Here is a 19,304-nt window from a genome sequence, read left to right as displayed (position 1 = left end):
TACCAGGGGTGTAATAGAAAGAACCTTTGGTACACTTAAAAGCCGGTTCCGCTGTTTAGACCGGTCCGGCGGTGTGCTTTTATATTCACCCTCCAAAGTTTGCGATATAATTATTGGTTGCTGTATTCTTCACAATATTTGTATTGCAAACCAATTGGAGGTTGAAATTGATCCAGACATTAGTTTGGATTTGGACCTTTCTCCTGAGCTTGGTCAGATGGAGGAGTTTGCAACTCATGTTCGTCAACGTGTAATAGAAGATTTTTTTTCATGTAAGTATTTTTTTTTTTACAATGGTAAAATTGATGTGTGTATTTTATAAAAAAAATAATGTTCTTGTACTATTATATATACAGGAATGATGGCAAACTGTGTACCTGGCCCCAAAGGAGGATATAATCTAGCTTTTCAGAAAATGGGTAAGGAAGTGAAAAATAACATCATGGTGAGTATAATTGTTTTTTATACTTTAAAATAATGTATTTGTTGTATTGCATTTATATGTAAGGGAGTGATGTGATTGGATATGTCAATTGATAACTGAAATCTTTTGACAATATTGCTGACCCTTAATAATTTTTTTATGAAATGCAAATCAAATTTATTTTTCTTAATAGAGTGATACTGACCTAATTTTCTTTTTTCTAATAGATCTCCTAAAAACAAAGCAACATGGATCTTTTGGATATTGGACTGAAAAAAAGATATGCAGAGAGAAGCAGTGTGGTGTCCATTTATTTTGTTTTTTTTTCTCTAGGACTATACACAATAAAATAAAAACGACTTATTCCAAAATGTATTCATATCTAAGTTTCAAAAAGTGATCACTGCAGTACCTTTTTTAATAATCATCCAACAAAAGTGACTTTACTCTTAAATATTGTTTCCTTTATTTTTTTATATCAATAAACAATTATTTTTTTTTTTTTTTTTTTGGGATAGGCACTATAGCAGGGGAAGAGAAACGCAGTTTGGTCCCACTGTCATAATTAATAATCAACCACATACTGTTCAGTGCTGCCCTTGATTCCTTAGTGAGTGCTGTCCCCTAAAAATTGTAGTTGCCCTCCCCCCTAGGGACACCCAGCCCAGTGCTGATAGCACTACGGTTCTTCCTAATACCCCTGGCCTGGGGCTTATAAATGGGCATTTTGTTTTTATCAAAAAAAAATAAAAATATTTATTTGAGGAACTACATGTCCCAGCCAGCAATGTTTGCCTAAATAGTGTGGCCATGCAGCTACCACTCTAACTACAAGCATCAGGATTCCCATGGCACCCAAAAAAGATTGATGCCACTTTGAGAACCAAAAGTGTCTTCATGCTCTTACACACATGGCTGGCTGGGATCTGTAGTTCCACAAATCAAATTATTAAATAAAAGCACAACACCCTCATTACAACCACAAATCTTTATAAAAAAAAATAAAAAACCCATTAAATACAATAAACACCCTCATGTACACCTTATTCAAAAAAAAAAAGAAAAAAAGTAGCATTGCTGAAATACTCTGTTGCAGCCTTTACTAGAAAGACATGACAGCTACCGTGTTCTGATGCAGATGTACATCTTCTGAACCTAAATTTAAACTTAACCCTAGTGCAGCCGACCTACTGCTGTTTAATTAGAAAAACTCTGGAAAAAATGTCAAAGCGTAACCCATATTTTCAATAAAACAGCACTGGGCAAACCAGCCTGGGTGATTAGCACTATAGCAGGGGTAAGAATGTCCTAATGATTAAACACCCACAGACTGTTCAGCGCTGAGCTGGATTCCCTAGGGAGTGTGTTCCCCTTTAAAAATGTAAACGAGCCACCCCCCCCCCCTAGGGTCACTCACCCCACTACTGATAGCACTAGGGCTCTTCCTACCACCCTGGGCTGTGGGTAGTAGGGTAATAAAGGAAGAATATTTGTGTAAAAAAGTGAAATAAAAAACCATTTTATGTTGTGGAACTACAGGTCCCAGCCAGCATTGTTGCCCAAAATAGTGTGCCCACGCTGCTACCAGTATAAGTACAAGCACCAGCGTACCCACGGCAGCCAGGGCATGTTGGCACTTGTCAAAGCACAAGTGGAAACATGACGTGACACCCACGGCAGCCTGAGACCTGTAGTTCCACAAAACAAAATTTTTTGTTGGTTTCTTTTATATAAATATTTTTTTTGGGTAATGAGGTTGTTGTGATTTTATTTTACTATTTTGTTAAGTGGGTATGCTGGTGCTTGTACTTATACTAGTAGCAGCGTGGGGACAATAATTTGGCAAACATGGCTGCCTGGGACATGTAGTTCCACAAATCTGATTTTTTTTTTTTTCCATACTATTACCCTACTACCCAGAGCCCCTGCCTAGTAGGAAGAGCCCTAGTGGTATCAGCACTGGCCTGGGTGTCAATAGTGGGGTGGCACGCTTACATTTTTCAAGGGGAACACCCTTGTTAGCGAATCCAGGCCAGCGCTGAACAGTCTGTGGGTGTTTAGTCATTATGGCATTCTTACCCCTGCTATAGTGCCTATCACCCAAGTTGTTTGGCTATAATACACCCTGTTGTATCAATACCTTTTTAAAGAAAACGCTATACTTAGTTTAATCCCATTGAAAATTATCTCAAACTGCTATCTTGAGTGTTAAACATTCAACTCTTTCCCTGGAAGTTAATTTAATAATACTATTTCTTACCTAACCACAACTTTTTTAATTTTATATTTAATTAAATTAAAAATATGTATGCAAATTTAACCACTAATGACTATATATCAGAGTAGGAGCCATTACAACCGTCATACATGTATACAAAAAAGTTTAGGGTACATGTAAAAATGTCATGTCTATTCTCTCTATTGTCATGTGCTGCTTTTTTTTTTTTAAAAAAATGGTTGCAGTAGTTCACAGTTAACAAGTCTACAACATCCCAACTTTAAAAAATGGTAATACTATCCCCCTAAAATATTAGCAAGGTAACTGCATTTGATGAAGGTGTATCTATCTAATAATTAAAGGAACAATAAATTCAAAAGTAAAATTTTATTGTACAAAATACATAAGATTTTTAATACATTTTTCTTAAGTTCATTCAGTCCCTTGGATTTTCAAGCTGTTTCTTTAAAATGACATCCACCAATTCCATCCGAACATCTGCAAGAAATTTTTTTTATTAAAAGCTTATCTTTGAAATTAATATTACATTTCACATCTAAATACTGGAACATTGATATAGTGCTTTAGTTTATATGGACACAAAACATATCCTATTGTTGGACTCTTGATAAGGAGAAAAATGTTAACATTCAAAAATAGACTGCATTAAAAATGTATGTCTAAGTCAATAGTTATATAGTTTTTTACCTGAAAACTCTAGTTATGTCTGCAATTTTCGATTCCATGTTCCTGAAAGTTGTATCCATCCAATATTTGGGTGCAATCTTAAAAAAGTAAAAAGAAAGAAGTGTATGTAAAACCTGTATTTTTTAACAAAATACAAACATAACTTTTAAAACAAGGAAGGATCAGTATGGAGTACAATATTCATTGTCCATGTCACATCATATCCCTTCCATTCTGCAAAAAAAATTAAAAAATTACATTTTTATGAAAAAGAATAAACTGAAACAAACTCACCAAATATTTAACAATGCTGATCATTCCTGATGTTGAAAGGTCTGTACATTTCACTTTTTCCTGTGTTAGGATAAAAAACAAAAAATATGATTACTTAAATTTTCTCAAAAAAAAAAAAAAAAAGGAAAGATATATTTATGTATATATAGATATATATATATATATATATATATATATACACACACACACACACACACACACACACGAGGAGACAGACACACATACACACACGGAGACTCAGACATTTCAGGCATGCATCCTAGAGAGAAATAAATAAATACCAAATAACATTGTAACGTAATGCTTTTGGATGATGTTATCCTCTTGCTTTCACTTCCTACGCATTTTGATCCACGATGCTTCTGGGTTACCTAGAATTGAATGTAAAACATAGAAATTAGGATACATTTACATTCGTTTAAGAAACTTATAGACATTACTGTACATATGACATATTTTTGTTTTTATGTCACTAACCTATTATCAGTTATACGCTTCTTTTAACTAATCATTTTCTTACCCTTCTTCCTCAGATGAGACGGGGTTGATGATTTCCTCTTCTGGATGTTCCTGTAACAATCTCCTCCTTGCTGACTCCGCTCTTCTTACTTCCACCACGGGGGTGTGTAGTGCAGATGACGTCCTCTGCTGTGGTGTTGGGGGAACAAATCCAGAAATGTTCCAATCGGCTAATGGGACTGAAACATTACCCTGTACTCGCCGGAGTCTCAGCTCTTCACTGATATTCATTACATGCATTGACAGCATTTGCAGATGCATTGTCTGTTGTTGTTGTAGCATATGCATCTGTGCCATGGATTGATTCATCTGGTAATACACTGCTGTATTCTGCTCCATTGCAGTAGCCATTCGCGTTTGTAAGTTGTTATTTACTTGAATCGATGCTGACATTTCACTGTGCACTGTGATGAGTCGCTCCAGTAACGAATTGGTGGTATTACGGGAGCTTCGTACCTCTTCCACAACAGACGTTAAACGGTCTACCGAGTCACCAATTCTCTGAACTCTGTCTTCCATATTTCGGCGAGATGTTTCCTGCCTTCCTTCCATCTTTCTGGCAAAGTCTGTGATGGAATGAAACCGAGTGGCTTGTTCTGGCAGACCGTGCACCAGTTGTGTTGGAAGACTGGTGCCTGTGGAAGGTACCCTTGCTTGAGATGGACCTTCCCCTTCGGTGGTTGGAACTTGAAGGTTGGGGAAGGCTTGCTGTAGCATCTCAAATCTTGTTGCAGCATCTTCGTGGACCAAACTGTCAACTGGCGAAAATGTCAGTGATTGACTGTCATGTTCTAATTCCTCTGTAAAACCAAAAAAAAAATACTACATCAATTATTCAGATATTACATTATATGATTTCAATGTTTAAAATAATTTGAGTAATGCATGTATTCTGATTAAAAAAAAATAAAAAAAATTAGTCACCGGTTACTGAGCAGACAGGAGATGCTATTTCTTCCATGGCAGCTTGAGAAAAAAAGGTGGATACTGGTGTTACCACCTGTTCCCTTGGGATGATGGATTCTAAAACATAAAATAAACAAATAAAAATTAAAATTTGTCTATTAAATACCCCAAAAATATGTGAGACATTTCATTATCTAAAATGATACATGTGTACAATTACAATATGTATATTCCTATGGATCTGAAAAAAAAATACGATTATATTGCTAGATAGTTATGTACACACAATTTTCAACATCTTCATACCTTCACGACTATGAGCAAGGGTTACTGATGTTCCCCCTTCTTCACACATCTCTTCAACGGGTCGGCCTTCTATACATAAAAATAAATTAGATAAAATAAATTATTACATATATATCTATATATAGATAGATAGATAGATAGATAGATAGAGAGATAGATAGATAGGTATATAGATGAAAAAAAATGAGACATTAAAAAAAAAAGTTGCTGAGACCAAACAAAAAATGAATTCTGTGTAAACATTACCTCGCTGTACATCAGCAACAGGTTCCGAGACGTGTACCTCAGTCACTCTTCTTCTCTTGTGAGCTGTAAGTTAATTTTAAAATACTATTAGATGCTATTATTAATTGTTGACAAGGATTTAAATAGTAATCAAGAGTGACAATGAGGAATAGTGAGTGAGAGAGTGTGATAGTGAAAGGAAAAGATAGAGAGAGATAAAGCAATATTAAAGAAAAAAAGAGGGAGAGTGACAGTTAAAAGAGAGAGTGATAGTGAAAGAGCGAGAAAGAGAGAGAGAGAGAGAGAGAGTGAAATAGAGAGAGACATTGATAGACCTAAGAGCGACAGTGATATAACAAGAGAGAGAGTTATAGTAAAAGAGAGAGAAGGAGATATATGCATATTGTTTTACAATGCAAATATAATTACCTTTTTTATTTGGTTCAACAGTTTGGGCAGGATGAGTAGACTTGGTTAAACGGCTTTCTTTTTCTGTAATAATAATTATAATAAGCTTTGCAAAATGTACTATATTTAAAATATATTCTATCTACTTGATCACAATATATACCTTGATTGGAAGCCGTTGTCGCTACTTCCACTGCGACTTGTCTTGGCATAAGCAATGTCACACCTATAATAAAAAATAAAATTTATTTTTAGTTATATAGAAGCAATAACATTACATTTTTGTTTTTGGACAATTTTATGGAAATATTAGATGCACCAAAAATAACAACTTACATTTTACATTGGAAGAATATTTTTTTGATATATATTAATTGCATGCAATAATTATAGTAACAAGTGTGACATCAATTCCCTGGTATTATTAGACAAATGATATACATTTCTATCTTACTATTACAAAATTATAAACATGTAAATATGTATGTGTATATGTAGATATGTATGTGTACATGTAGATATATATATATACATATATATATATATATATATACACACACTTGTAGGTTAATTGACTGCTATTGGAATGGTGCAGGGACTGATGTGAGTGATTTCTCGATACAGTGCTGTGGAATCTGTGGCACTAAAAAAAAAATGGTGATGATGATGTATGTACATACATACACAAATATGTTTGATTAAATTTTGATGTAAAACCTAATAAAATAATAAACAACTTTATTATGGAACTTTTTTTTTTTTTATTTAAAATAGGTGATATTGTCCGTAAAAACTGTTATGTGTGAATAATATTGCTTTAAGGTTAAAAGTTTAAGGGCTACATTTAATAAGCTGTTGATTAGAAAAATTGGGGATGTTGCCTATAGCAATCAATCTAATTCTAGCTTTCATATAAAGCTAGAATCTAATTGGTTGCTATAGGCAACAGCCACACTTTTGCTAACCCGCAGCTTAGTAAATCTAGCACTATAATGGGTGTAATGTGTAGTGTAAAGTATGTAATCTATGGAGCATGTATACATGCATGTTACATCTTTATATCATACCTTCTCCTTCGACACTCCTCTGGCCCTTGTGTCCTTGAGAAGAACCCAAATCTAAAATACATTAAAGAAAGATTTATTAGTACATCTTTATATAAGATTTTGGCAAGGCAAGTAAAAAAAAAAAATTACAAAAAAAAAAAAAATTATTATACATTTGCCATTTACCTCCTGATTTGGATTTTCTCTTCCGGGGTACTGCTTCACTTTCATGTCTTCTCCTTTGTGCTGCATCTTGTTCTGCAAAATTGTAAAAATAATTTTAGAATTCTATACAAATTTAATTGACATCGTCACTTTTATAGACAATTATACATACCTCGTGGCTGGAAGGTGGATGGATCAAGGGTGTCCACTGTCCCTTCCACTCCTTCCACAAGATCATCACTGAGAATTTGCCGCATCTTCTTCTCCCAAGGCTTAAATTTTAGGCGCAGTGGCTTGCCACCACCGGTTCCCCTAGAATGACGGGCAACGGCTGCCATCTTTGCCTTCGTGGTGCGCTTGCAGTCCCGAAAGCGTTTCATGCAAACCGCAACTGATCGTACTCGAACACCTACTGCGGACACAGCAGAGGCAATCTGGGACCAAATCTTCTGCTTATGCTTGAAGGACGCCTTCAGCGATTGGGCACCCTTCAGTGTCTCGTAATGTTGCAGTACCCCAGCAACAAGGACTTCATTCTCCTCAAGTGTGAAGCGCCTGGATCGTGTTACAGATGGTCCTTCTTCATCATCAGATCCACTCTCTGTAAGATGTTGCTGCTGGGTGCTTGTGCTGGCTTGCACGCTGCTCACAAACTGCTGCCGCCTTCTTTCTTCTTGGCGCTCCTCAGGACGGTCTCTCCATTCCTCGCCACTGCTGACAATTTCTTCTTGGGTTCCCTGTGTAGAAGAAGAAGAAGAATCCCTACGCTCCCTAGACATGGCTACTCTAATAAATTTTCTTTGCAAAAATAAATAAAAACGATTGACTATTTAACAACACTTGCCTAAGGATACAGTACAATATCCTACTATAATACTAATAACAATTAATTAAACTACACAAGTACTTGACTAAAAAAAAAATTCAGTTGTATTAAAAATAAATTATAATATAATTTTTAAGGGACCAAACTAGGTTAAATACAATCTATAAACTACAGAAAACTAAATGATAACTAAGGGAAAAAGGACAATAATACAACTGTAGAAATACAGCAAAAAAATAATGTAACACTAGATAAAAATATAGCAGTTGTATTTTAACTAAATTATATTATAATTTTTAAGGGACAAAACTACGTGCAATACAATCTATGTAGACTGCAAAAAAGTAAATGCAAACTAATTAAATTTTTATCCTAAAACAAGTCAAAACTGCAATTGCTTAAATACAGGAAAAAAATAAAAAAATTTTTTAAAAATGTGTGTGTATGTAAATGTATATATATATATATATATATATATATATATATATATATATATAAGGAGATATATGTGTGTGTGTGTGTGTGTGTGTGGTGGGTGCAATTAAATAAGTGTGGTATGTCTGTAGTATATTCTTGTGTGTATTTGCCTGTATTGTAAAAAATAAAATGTTATTTTTTATAAAAAATATGTGTATAGTGCAGTGTAGAGTCAACTCACTAATCCAATTTCGAAGATTAGAGCAATGGAGAGCAGTCAGGAGTCACAAGCCTCAGGAGTCACAAGCCACAGCAGTCACCAACCAAGTCAGCCAACAGCTATCAGCAAATGACAGTTTGCTGTTGGCTGCATTATTTTTTCATACTGAGCTGCCAGCGTAAAACACTCCCCTTAGATTTCAAACTCGCTAGGACCAATAGTAGAGCGCGAGGAGGAGGATGCAAAAAAACATTTGCATTGAGCGAGTTTGTTTTTAAAACGAGCGCTCAAACGGCAATAAACGAGCGCGGAATTTTTTTTCTTTTTCGAGCGCGAAATTTTAACGCGTCTCGCTAACAATTGAATACCCCCCTTAGAGCGCGAAAACACCTTTTCGGTAAAAAAAAAAAAAAAGAATAGAATTGAGGGAGAAGTTTCCGCGCTCGAAAAAAAGGAAAAATAGCTAAAAAATGACTTAACGCGCTCGAACTTCAAAACTCGCTAACAATTGAATACCCCTATAACATTGACAAACGGTTAGAGCGCGAAAACACCTTTTCGGTAAAAAAAAAAAAAAGAATAGAATTGAGGGAGAAGTTTCCGCGCTCGAAAAAAAGGAAAAATAGCTAAAAAATGACTTAACGCGCTCGAATTTCAAAACTCGCTAACAATTGAATACCCCTATCTAAGTCTTTCTGAGCAAGAGAAATCGCAAATGATAGTCATTTCTTCATTGCCGTCCAAAAACAACGCTTGTTTACACTCCTGTCTCCCTTTCTCTTGGAAACAATGACTTACATCAATCCTTTTACATAATTCTTGTTTCTCATGACATTTCTAACATTGCCCACAATTATCAACTTCCTAAGTCTTTCTGAGCAAGAGAAATCGCAAAAGATAGTCATTTCTTCATTGCCGTCCAAAAACAAGGCTTTTTTACACTCCTGTCTCCCTTTCTCTTGGAAACAATGACTTACATCAATCCTTTTACATAATTCTTGTTTCTCATGACATTTCTAACATTGCCCACAATTATCAAATTTCTAAGTCTTTCTGAGGAAGAGAAATCGCAAAACATAGTCATTTCTTCATTGTCGTCCAAAAACAAAGCTTTTTTACACTCCTGTCTCCCTTTCTCTTGGAAACAATGACTTACATCAATCCTTTTACATAATTCTTGTTTCTCATGACATTTCTAACATTGCCCACAATTATCAACTTTCTAAGTCTTTCTGAGCAAGAGAAATCGCAAAAGATAGTCATTTCTTCATTGCCGTCCAAAAACAAGGCTTTTTTACACTCCTGTCTCCCTTTCTCTTGGAAACAATGACTTACATCAATCCATTTACATAATTCTTGTTTCTCATGACATTTCTAACATTGCCCACAATTATCAACTTTCTAAGTCTTTCTGAGCAAGAGAAATCGCAAAAGATAGTCATTTCTTCATTGCCGTCCAAAAACAAGGCTTTTTTACACTTCTGTCTCACTTTCTCTTGGAAACAATGACTAACATCAATCCTTTTACATAATTCTTGTTTCTCATGACATTTCTAACATTGCCCACAATTATCAACTTTCTAAGTCTTTCTGAGCAAGAAAGATCGCAAAACATAGTCATTTCTTCATTGCCGTCCAAAAACAACGCTTTTTTACACTCCTGTCTCACTTTCTCTTGGAAACAATGACTAACATCAATCCTTTTACATAATTCTTGTTTCTCATGACATTTCTAACATTGCCCACAATTATCAACTTTCTAAGTCTTTCTGAGCAAGAAAAATCGCAAAACATAGTCATTTCTTCATTGCCGTCCAAAAACAACGCTTTTTTACACTCCTGTCTCCCTTTCTCTTGGAAACAATGACTTACATCAATCCTTTTACATAATTCTTGTTTCTCATGACATTTCTAACATTGCCCACAATTATCAACTTCCTAAGTCTTTTTGAGCAAGAGAAATCGCAAAAGATAGTCATTTCTTCATTGCCGTCCAACAACAACGCTTTTTTACACTCCTGTCTCCCTTTCTCTTGGAAACAATGACTTACATCAATCCTTTTACATAATTCTTGTTTCTCATGACATTTCTAACATCGACCACAATTATCAACTTTCTAAGTCTCTCTGAGCAAGAGAAATCGCAAAAGATAGTCATTTCTTCATTGCCGTCCAAAAACAAGGCTTTTTTACACTCCTGTCTCCCTTTCTCTTGGAAACAATGACTTACATCAATCCATTTACATAATTCTTGTTTCTCATGACATTTCTAACATTGCCCACAATTATCAACTTTCTAAGTCTTTCTGAGCAAGAGAAATCGCAAAAGATAGTCATTTCTTCATTGCCGTCCAAAAACAAGGCTTTTTTACACTTCTGTCTCACTTTCTCTTGGAAACAATGACTAACATCAATCCTTTTACATAATTCTTGTTTCTCATGACATTTCTAACATTGCCCACAATTATCAACTTTCTAAGTCTTTCTGAGCAAGAAAAATCGCAAAACATAGTCATTTCTTCATTGCCGTCCAAAAACAACGCTTTTTTACACTCCTATCACCCTTTCTCTTGGAAACAATGACTTACATCAATCCTTTTACATAATTCTTGTTTCTCATGACATTTCTAACATTGCCCACAATTATCAACTTTCTAAGTCTTTCTGAGCAAGAGAAATCGCAAAACATAGTCATTTCTTCATTGCCGTCCAAAAACAACGCTTTTTTACACTCCTGTCTCCCTTTCTCTTGGAAACAATGACTTACATCAATCCTTTTACATAATTCTTGTTTCTCATGACATTTCTAACATTGCCCACAATTATCAACTTTCTAAGTCTTTCTGAGCAAGAGAAATCGCAAAAGATAGTCATTTCTTCATTGCCGTCCAAAAGCAAGGCTTTTTTACACTCCTGTCTCCCTTTCTCTTGGAAACAATGACTTACATCAATCCATTTACATAATTCTTGTTTCTCATGACATTTCTAACATTGCCCACAATTATCAACTTTCTAAGTCTTTCTGAGCAAGAGAAATCGCAAAAGATAGTCATTTCTTCATTGCCGTCCAAAAACAAGGCTTTTTTACACTCCTGTCTCCCTTTCTCTTGGAAACAATGACTTACATCAATCCATTTACATAATTCTTGTTTCTCATGACATTTCTAACATTGCCCACAATTATCAACTTTCTAAGTCTTTCTGAGCAAGAGAAATCGCAAAAGATAGTCATTTCTTCATTGCCGTCCAAAAACAAGGCTTTTTTACACTCCTGTCTCACTTTCTCTTGGAAACAATGACTAACATCAATCCTTTTACATAATTCTTGTTTCTCATGACATTTCTAACATTGCCCACAATTATCAACTTTCTAAGTCTTTCTGAGCAAGAAAAATCGCAAAACATAGTCATTTCTTCATTGCCGTCCAAAAACAACGCTTTTTTACACTCCTATCACCCTTTCTCTTGGAAACAATGACTTACATCAATCCTTTTACATAATTCTTGTTTCTCATGACATTTCTAACATTGCCCACAATTATCAACTTTCTAAGTCTTTCTGAGCAAGAGAAATCGCAAAACATAGTCATTTCTTCATTGCCGTCCAAAAACAACGCTTTTTTACACTCCTGTCTCCCTTTCTCTTGGAAACAATGACTTACATCAATCCTTTTACATAATTCTTGTTTCTCATGACATTTCTAACATTGCCCACAATTATCAACTTTCTAAGTCTTTCTGAGCAAGAGAAATCGCAAAAGATAGTCATTTCTTCATTGCCGTCCAAAAACAAGGCTTTTTTACACTCCTGTCTCCCTTTCTCTTGGAAACAATGACTTACATCAATCCATTTACATAATTCTTGTTTCTCATGACATTTCTAACATTGCCCACAATTATCAACTTTCTAAGTCTTTCTGAGCAAGAGAAATCGCAAAAGATAGTCATTTCTTCATTGCCGTCCAAAAACAAGGCTTTTTTACACTCCTGTCTCCCTTTCTCTTGGAAACAATGACTTACATCAATCCATTTACATAATTCTTGTTTCTCATGACATTTCTAACATTGCCCACAATTATCAACTTTCTAAGTCTTTCTGAGCAAGAGAAATCGCAAAAGATAGTCATTTCTTCATTGCCGTCCAAAAACAAGGCTTTTTTACACTCCTGTCTCACTTTCTCTTGGAAACAATGACTAACATCAATCCTTTTACATAATTCTTGTTTCTCATGACATTTCTAACATTGCCCACAATTATCAACTTTCTAAGTCTTTCTGAGCAAGAAAAATCGCAAAACATAGTCATTTCTTCATTGCCGTCCAAAAACAACGCTTTTTTACACTCCTGTCTCCCTTTCTCTTGGAAACAATGACTTACATCAATCCTTTTACATAATTCTTGTTTCTCATGACATTTCTAACATTGCCCACAATTATCAACTTCCTAAGTCTTTCTGAGCAAGAGAAATCGCAAAAGATAGTCATTTCTTCATTGCCGTCCAACAACAACGCTTTTTTACACTCCTGTCTCCCTTTCTCTTGGAAACAATGACTTACATCAATCCTTTTACATAATTCTTGTTTCTCATGACATTTCTAACATTGCCCACAATTATCAACTTCCTAAGTCTTTCTGAGCAAGAGAAATCGCAAAAGATAGTCATTTCTTCATTGCCGTCCAAAAACAACGCTTTTTTACACTCCTGTCTCCCTTTCTCTTGGAAACAATGACTTACATCAATCCTTTTACATAATTCTTGTTTCTCATGACATTTTTAACATCGACCACAATTATCAACTTTCTAAGTCTCTCTGAGCAAGAGAAATCGCAAAAGATAGTCATTTCTTCACTGCCGACCAAAAACAACGCTTTTTTACACTCCTGTCTCCCTTTCTCTTGGAAACAATGACTTACATCAATCCTTTTACATAATTCTTGTTTCTCATGACATTTCTAACATTGCCCACAATTATCAACTTTCTAATTCTTTCTGAGCAAGAAAAATCGCAAAACATAGTCATTTCTTCATTGCCGTCTAAAAACAAGGCTTTTTTACACTCCTGTCTCCCTTTCTCTTGGAAACAATGACTTACATCAATCCATTTACATAATTCTTGTTTCTCATGACATTTCTAACATTGCCCACAATTATCAACTTTCTAAGTCTTTCTGAGCAAGAGAAATCGCAAAAGATAGTCATTTCTTCATTGCCGTCCAAAAACCAGGCTTTTTTACACTTCTGTCTCACTTTCTCTTGGAAACAATGACTAACATCAATCCTTTTACATAATTCTTGTTTCTCATGACATTTCTAACATTGCCCACAATTATCAACTTTCTAAGTCTTTCTGAGCAAGAAAAATCGGAAAACATAGTCATTTCTTCATTGCCGTCCAAAAACAACGCTTTTTTTACACTCCTATCTCCCTTTCTCTTGGAAACAATGACTTACATCAATCCTTTTACATAATTCTTGTTTCTCATGACATTTCTAACATTGCCCACAATTATCAACTTCCTAAGTCTTTCTGAGCAAGAGAAATCGCAAAAGATAGTCATTTCTTCATTGCCGTCCAAAAACAACGCTTTTTTTACACTCCTGTCTCCCTTTCTCTTGGAAACAATGACTTACATCAATCCTTTTACATAATTCTTGTTTCTCATGACATTTCTAACATTGCCCACAATTATCAACTTTCTAAGTCTTTCTGAGCAAGAGAAATCGCAAAACATAGTCATTTCTTCATTGCCGTCCAAAAACAACGCTTTTTTACACTCCTGTCTCCCTTTCTCTTGGAAACAATGACTTACATCAATCCTTTTACATAATTCTTGTTTCTCATGACATTTCTAACATTGCCCACAATTATCAACTTGCTAAGTCTTTCTGAGCAAGAGAAATCGCAAAAGATAGTCATTTCTTCATTGCCGTCCAAAAACAACGCTTTTTACACTCCTGTCTCCCTTTCTCTTGGAAACAATGACTTACATCAATCCTTTTACATAATTCTTGTTTCTCATGACATTTCTAACATTGCCCACAATTATCAACTTGCTAAGTCTTTCTGAGCAAGAGAAATCGCAAAAGATAGTCATTTCTTCATTGCCGTCCAAAAACAACGCTTTTTACACTCCTGTCTCCCTTTCTCTTGGAAACAATGACTTACATCAATCCTTTTACATAATTCTTGTTTCTCATGACATTTCTAACATTGCCCACAATTATCAACTTTCTAAGTCTTTCTGAGCAAGAGAAATCGCAAAAGATAGTCATTTCTTCATTGCCGTCCAAAAACAAGGCTTTTTTACACTCCTGTCTCCCTTTCTCTTGGAAACAATGACTTACATCAATCCATTTACATAATTCTTGTTTCTCATGACATTTCTAACATTGCCCAAAATTATCAACTTTCTAAGTCTTTCTGAGCAAGAAAAATCGCAAAACATAGTCATTTCTTCATTGCCGTCCAAAAACAACGCTTTTTTACATTCCTGTCTCCCTTTCTCTTGGAAACAATGACTTACATCAATTCTTTTACATAATTCTTGTTTCTCATGACATTTCTAACATTGCCCACAATTATCAACTTTCTAAGTCTTTCTGAGCAAGAGAAATCGCAAAATATAGTCATTTCTTCATTGCCGTCCAAAAACAACGCTTTTTTCACTTCTGTCTCCCTTTCTCTTGGAAACAATGACTTACATCAATCCTTTTACATAATTCTTGTTTCTCATGACATTTCTAACATTGCCAACAATTATCAACTTTCTAAGTCTTTCTGAGCAATAGAAATCGCAAAACATAGTCATTTCTTCATTGCCGTCCAAAAACAACGCTTTTTTCACTCCTGTCTCCCTTTCTCTTGGAAACAATGACTTACATCAATTCTTTTACATAATTCTTGTTTCTCATGACATTTCTAACATTGCCCACAATTATGAACTTTCTAAGTCTTTCTGAGCAAGAGAAATCGCAAAATATAGTCATTTCTTCATTGCCGTCCAAAAACAACGCTTTTTTCACTTCTGTCTCCCTTTCTCTTGGAAACAATGACTTACATCAATCCTTTTACATAATTCTTGTTTCTCATGACATTTCTAACATTGCCCACAATTATCAACTTTCTAAGTCTTTCTGAGCAAGAGAAATCGCAAAACATATTCATTTCTTCTTTGCCGTCCAAAAACAACGCTTTTTTACACTCCTGTCTCCCTTTCTCTTGGAAACAATGACTTACATCAATCCTTTTACATAATTCTTGTTTCTCATGACATTTCTAACATTGCCCACAATTATCAACTTTCTAAGTCTTTCTGAGCAATAGAAATCGCAAAACATAGTCATTTCTTCATTGCCGTCCAAAAACAACGCTTTTTTACATTCCTGTCTCCCTTTCTCTTGGAAACAATGACTTACATCAATTCTTTTACATAATTCTTGTTTCTCATGACATTTCTAACATTGCCCACAATTATCAACTTTCTAAGTCTTTCTGAGCAAGAGAAATCGCAAAACATAGTCATTTCTTCATTGCCGTCCAAAAACAACGCTTTTTTACATTCCTGTCTCCCTTTCTCTTGGAAACAATGACTTACATCAATTCTTTTACATAATTCTTGTTTCTCATGACATTTCTAACATTGCCCACAATTATCAACTTTCTAAGTCTTTCTGAGCAATAGAAATCGCAAAACATAGTCATTTCTTCATTGCCGTCCAAAAACAACGCTTTTTTCACTCCTGTCTCCCTTTCTCTTGGAAACAATGACTTACATCAATTCTTTTACATAATTCTTGTTTCTCATGACATTTCTAACATTGCCCACAATTATCAACTTTCTAAGTCTTTCTGAGCAATAGAAATCGCAAAACATAGTCATTTCTTCATTGCCGTCCAAAAACAACGCTTTTTTACATTCCTGTCTCCCTTTCTCTTGGAAACAATGACTTACATCAATTCTTTTACATAATTCTTGTTTCTCATGACATTTCTAACATTGCCCACAATTATCAACTTTCTAAGTCTTTCTGAGCAAGAGAAATCGCAAAACATATTCATTTCTTCTTTGCCGTCCAAAAACAACGCTTTTTTACACTCCTGTCTCCCTTTCTCTTGGAAACAATGACTTACATCAATCCTTTTACATAATTCTTGTTTCTCATGACATTTCTAACATTGCCCACAATTATCAACTTTCTAAGTCTTTCTGAGCAATAGAAATCGCAAAACATAGTCATTTCTTCATTGCCGTCCAAAAACAACGCTTTTTTACATTCCTGTCTCCCTTTCTCTTGGAAACAATGACTTACATCAATTCTTTTACATAATTCTTGTTTCTCATGACATTTCTAACATTGCCCACAATTATCAACTTTCTAAGTCTTTCTGAGCAAGAGAAATCGCAAAACATAGTCATTTCTTCTTTGCCGTCCAAAAACAACGCTTTTTTACACTCCTGTCTCCCTTTCTCTTGGAAACAATGACTTACATCAATCCTTTTACATAATTCTTGTTTCTCATGACATTTCTAACATTGCCCACAATTATCAACTTTCTAAGTCTTTCTGAGCAATAGAAATCGCAAAACATAGTCATTTCTTCATTGCCGTCCAAAAACAACGCTTTTTTCACTCCTGTCTCCCTTTCTCTTGGAAACAATGACTTACATCAATTCTTTTACATAATTCTTGTTTCTCATGACATTTCTAACATTGCCCACAATTATCAACTTTCTAAGTCTTTCTGAGCAAGAGAAATCGCAAAACATAGTCATTTCTTCATTGCCGTCCAAAAACAACGCTTTTTTACATTCCTGTCTCCCTTTCTCTTGGAAACAATGACTTACATCAATTCTTTTACATAATTCTTGTTTCTCATGACATTTCTAACATTGCCCACAATTATCAACTTTCTAAGTCTTTCTGAGCAATAGAAATCGCAAAACATAGTCATTTCTTCATTGCCGTCCAAAAACAACGCTTTTTTACATTCCTGTCTCCCTTTCTCTTGGAAACAATGACTTACATCAATCCTTTTACATAATTCTTGTTTCTCATGACATTTCTAACATTGCCCACAATTATCAACTTTCTAAGTCTTTCTGAGCAAAAGAAATCGCAAAACATAGTCATTTCTTCATTGCCGTCCAAAAACAACGCTTTTTTACACTCCTGTCTCCCTTTCTCTTGGAAACAATGACTTACATCAATCCTTTTACATAATTCTTGTTTCTCATGACATTTTTAACATTGCCCACAATTATCAACTTTCTAAGTTTTTCTGAGCAATAGAAATCGCAAAACATAGTCATTTCTTCATTGCCGTAAAAAAACAACGCTTTTTTCACTCCTGTCTCCCTTTCTCTTGGAAACAATGACTTACATCAATTCTTTTACATAATTCTTGTTTCTCATGACATTTCTAACATTGCCCACAATTATCAACTTTCTAAGTCTTTCTGAGCAAGAGAAATCGCAAAACATAGTCATTTCTTCATTGCCGTCCAAAAACAACGCTTTTTTCACTTCTGTCTCCCTTTCTCTTGGAAACAATGACTTACATCAATCCTTTTACATAATTCTTGTTTCTCATGACATTTCTAACATTGCCAACAATTATCAACTTTCTAAGTCTTTCTGAGCAATAGAAATCGCAAAACATAGTCATTTCTTCATTGCCGTCCAAAAACAACGCTTTTTTCACTCCTGTCTCCCTTTCTCTTGGAAACAATGACTTACATCAATTCTTTTACATAATTCTTGTTTCTCATGACATTTCTAACATTGCCCACACTTATGAACTTTCTAAGTCTTTCTGAGCAAGAGAAATCGCAAAATATAGTCATTTCTTCATTGCCGTCCAAAAACAACGCTTTTTTCACTTCTGTCTCCCTTTCTCTTGGAAACAATGACTTACATCAATCCTTTTACATAATTCTTGTTTCTCATGACATTTCTAACGTTGCCCACAATTATCAACTTTCTAAGTCTTTCTGAGCAAGAGAAATCGCAAAACATATTCATTTCTTCTTTGCCGTCCAAAAACAACGCTTTTTTACACTCCTGTCTCCCTTTCTCTTGGAAACAATGACTTACATCAATCCTTTTACATAATTCTTGTTTCTCATGACATTTCTAACATTGCCCACAATTATCAACTTTCTAAGTCTTTCTGAGCAATAGAAATCGCAAAACATAGTCATTTCTTCATTGCCGTCCAAAAACAACGCTTTTTTACATTCCTGTCTCCCTTTCTCTTGGAAACAATGACTTACATCAATTCTTTTACATAATTCTTGTTTCTCATGACATTTCTAACATTGCCCACAATTATCAACTTTCTAAGTCTTTCTGAGCAAGAGAAATCGCAAAACATAGTCATTTCTTCATTGCCGTCCAAAAACAACGCTTTTTTACATTCCTGTCTCCCTTTCTCTTGGAAACAATGACTTACATCAATTCTTTTACATAATTCTTGTTTCTCATGACATTTCTAACATTGCCCACAATTATCAACTTTCTAAGTCTTTCTGAGCAATAGAAATCGCAAAACATAGTCATTTCTTCATTGCCGTCCAAAAACAACGCTTTTTTCACTCCTGTCTCCCTTTCTCTTGGAAACAATGACTTACATCAATTCTT

General features: G+C 34.8%; 1 protein-coding gene across 2 annotated transcripts; it reads right to left on the bottom strand.

Annotated features, from left to right (window-relative positions):
• Positions 1-3,014: 3,014 nt before the first annotated feature.
• On the bottom strand, positions 3,015-8,012 carry LOC142113946 (uncharacterized). Of its 2 annotated transcripts, XR_012681666.1 has the most exons (12): positions 7,371-8,012; positions 7,220-7,291; positions 7,055-7,105; positions 6,151-6,213; positions 6,009-6,071; positions 5,601-5,663; positions 5,355-5,423; positions 5,067-5,165; positions 4,144-4,942; positions 3,905-3,994; positions 3,351-3,683; positions 3,015-3,140 (listed from the first exon to the last, which is right to left on the bottom strand). XR_012681666.1 is itself a non-coding variant. In XM_075193994.1 (10 exons), exons 1-10 carry the CDS (start codon positions 7,975-7,977, stop codon positions 3,991-3,993), a joined length of 1,890 nt encoding a protein of 629 aa, XP_075050095.1. In that variant the 5' UTR covers positions 7,978-8,012; the 3' UTR covers positions 3,904-3,990. The 2 variants fall into 2 exon arrangements, 1 of the variants encoding a protein (XP_075050095.1); XM_075193994.1 differs by lacking the exons at positions 3,015-3,140; positions 3,351-3,683 and having other exon boundaries at positions 3,904-3,994.
• Positions 8,013-19,304: the final 11,292 nt, after the last annotated feature.

This window comes from Mixophyes fleayi, unplaced genomic scaffold, assembly GCF_038048845.1.
Source record: "Mixophyes fleayi isolate aMixFle1 unplaced genomic scaffold, aMixFle1.hap1 Scaffold_129, whole genome shotgun sequence".
NCBI lineage: Eukaryota > Metazoa > Chordata > Amphibia > Anura > Limnodynastidae > Mixophyes > Mixophyes fleayi.
This window is presented reverse-complemented; position numbering and strand designations above follow the sequence as displayed.

Bases quoted from the DNA above. Each gene is read 5' to 3' on its own strand.
- LOC142113946 (XM_075193994.1), bottom strand. From the start codon at position 7,977: ATGTCTAGGGAGCGTAGGGATTCTTCTTCTTCTTCTACACAGGGAACC. The intron at 6,214-7,054 runs GTATGATATAAA...TTTTTATTATAG, and splicing joins GAGGAGTGTCGAAGGAGAAG to GTGTGACATTGCTTATGCCA. The intron at 4,943-5,066 runs GTGACTAATTTT...TTGGTTTTACAG, and splicing joins TCCTGTCTGCTCAGTAACCG to AGGAATTAGAACATGACAGT.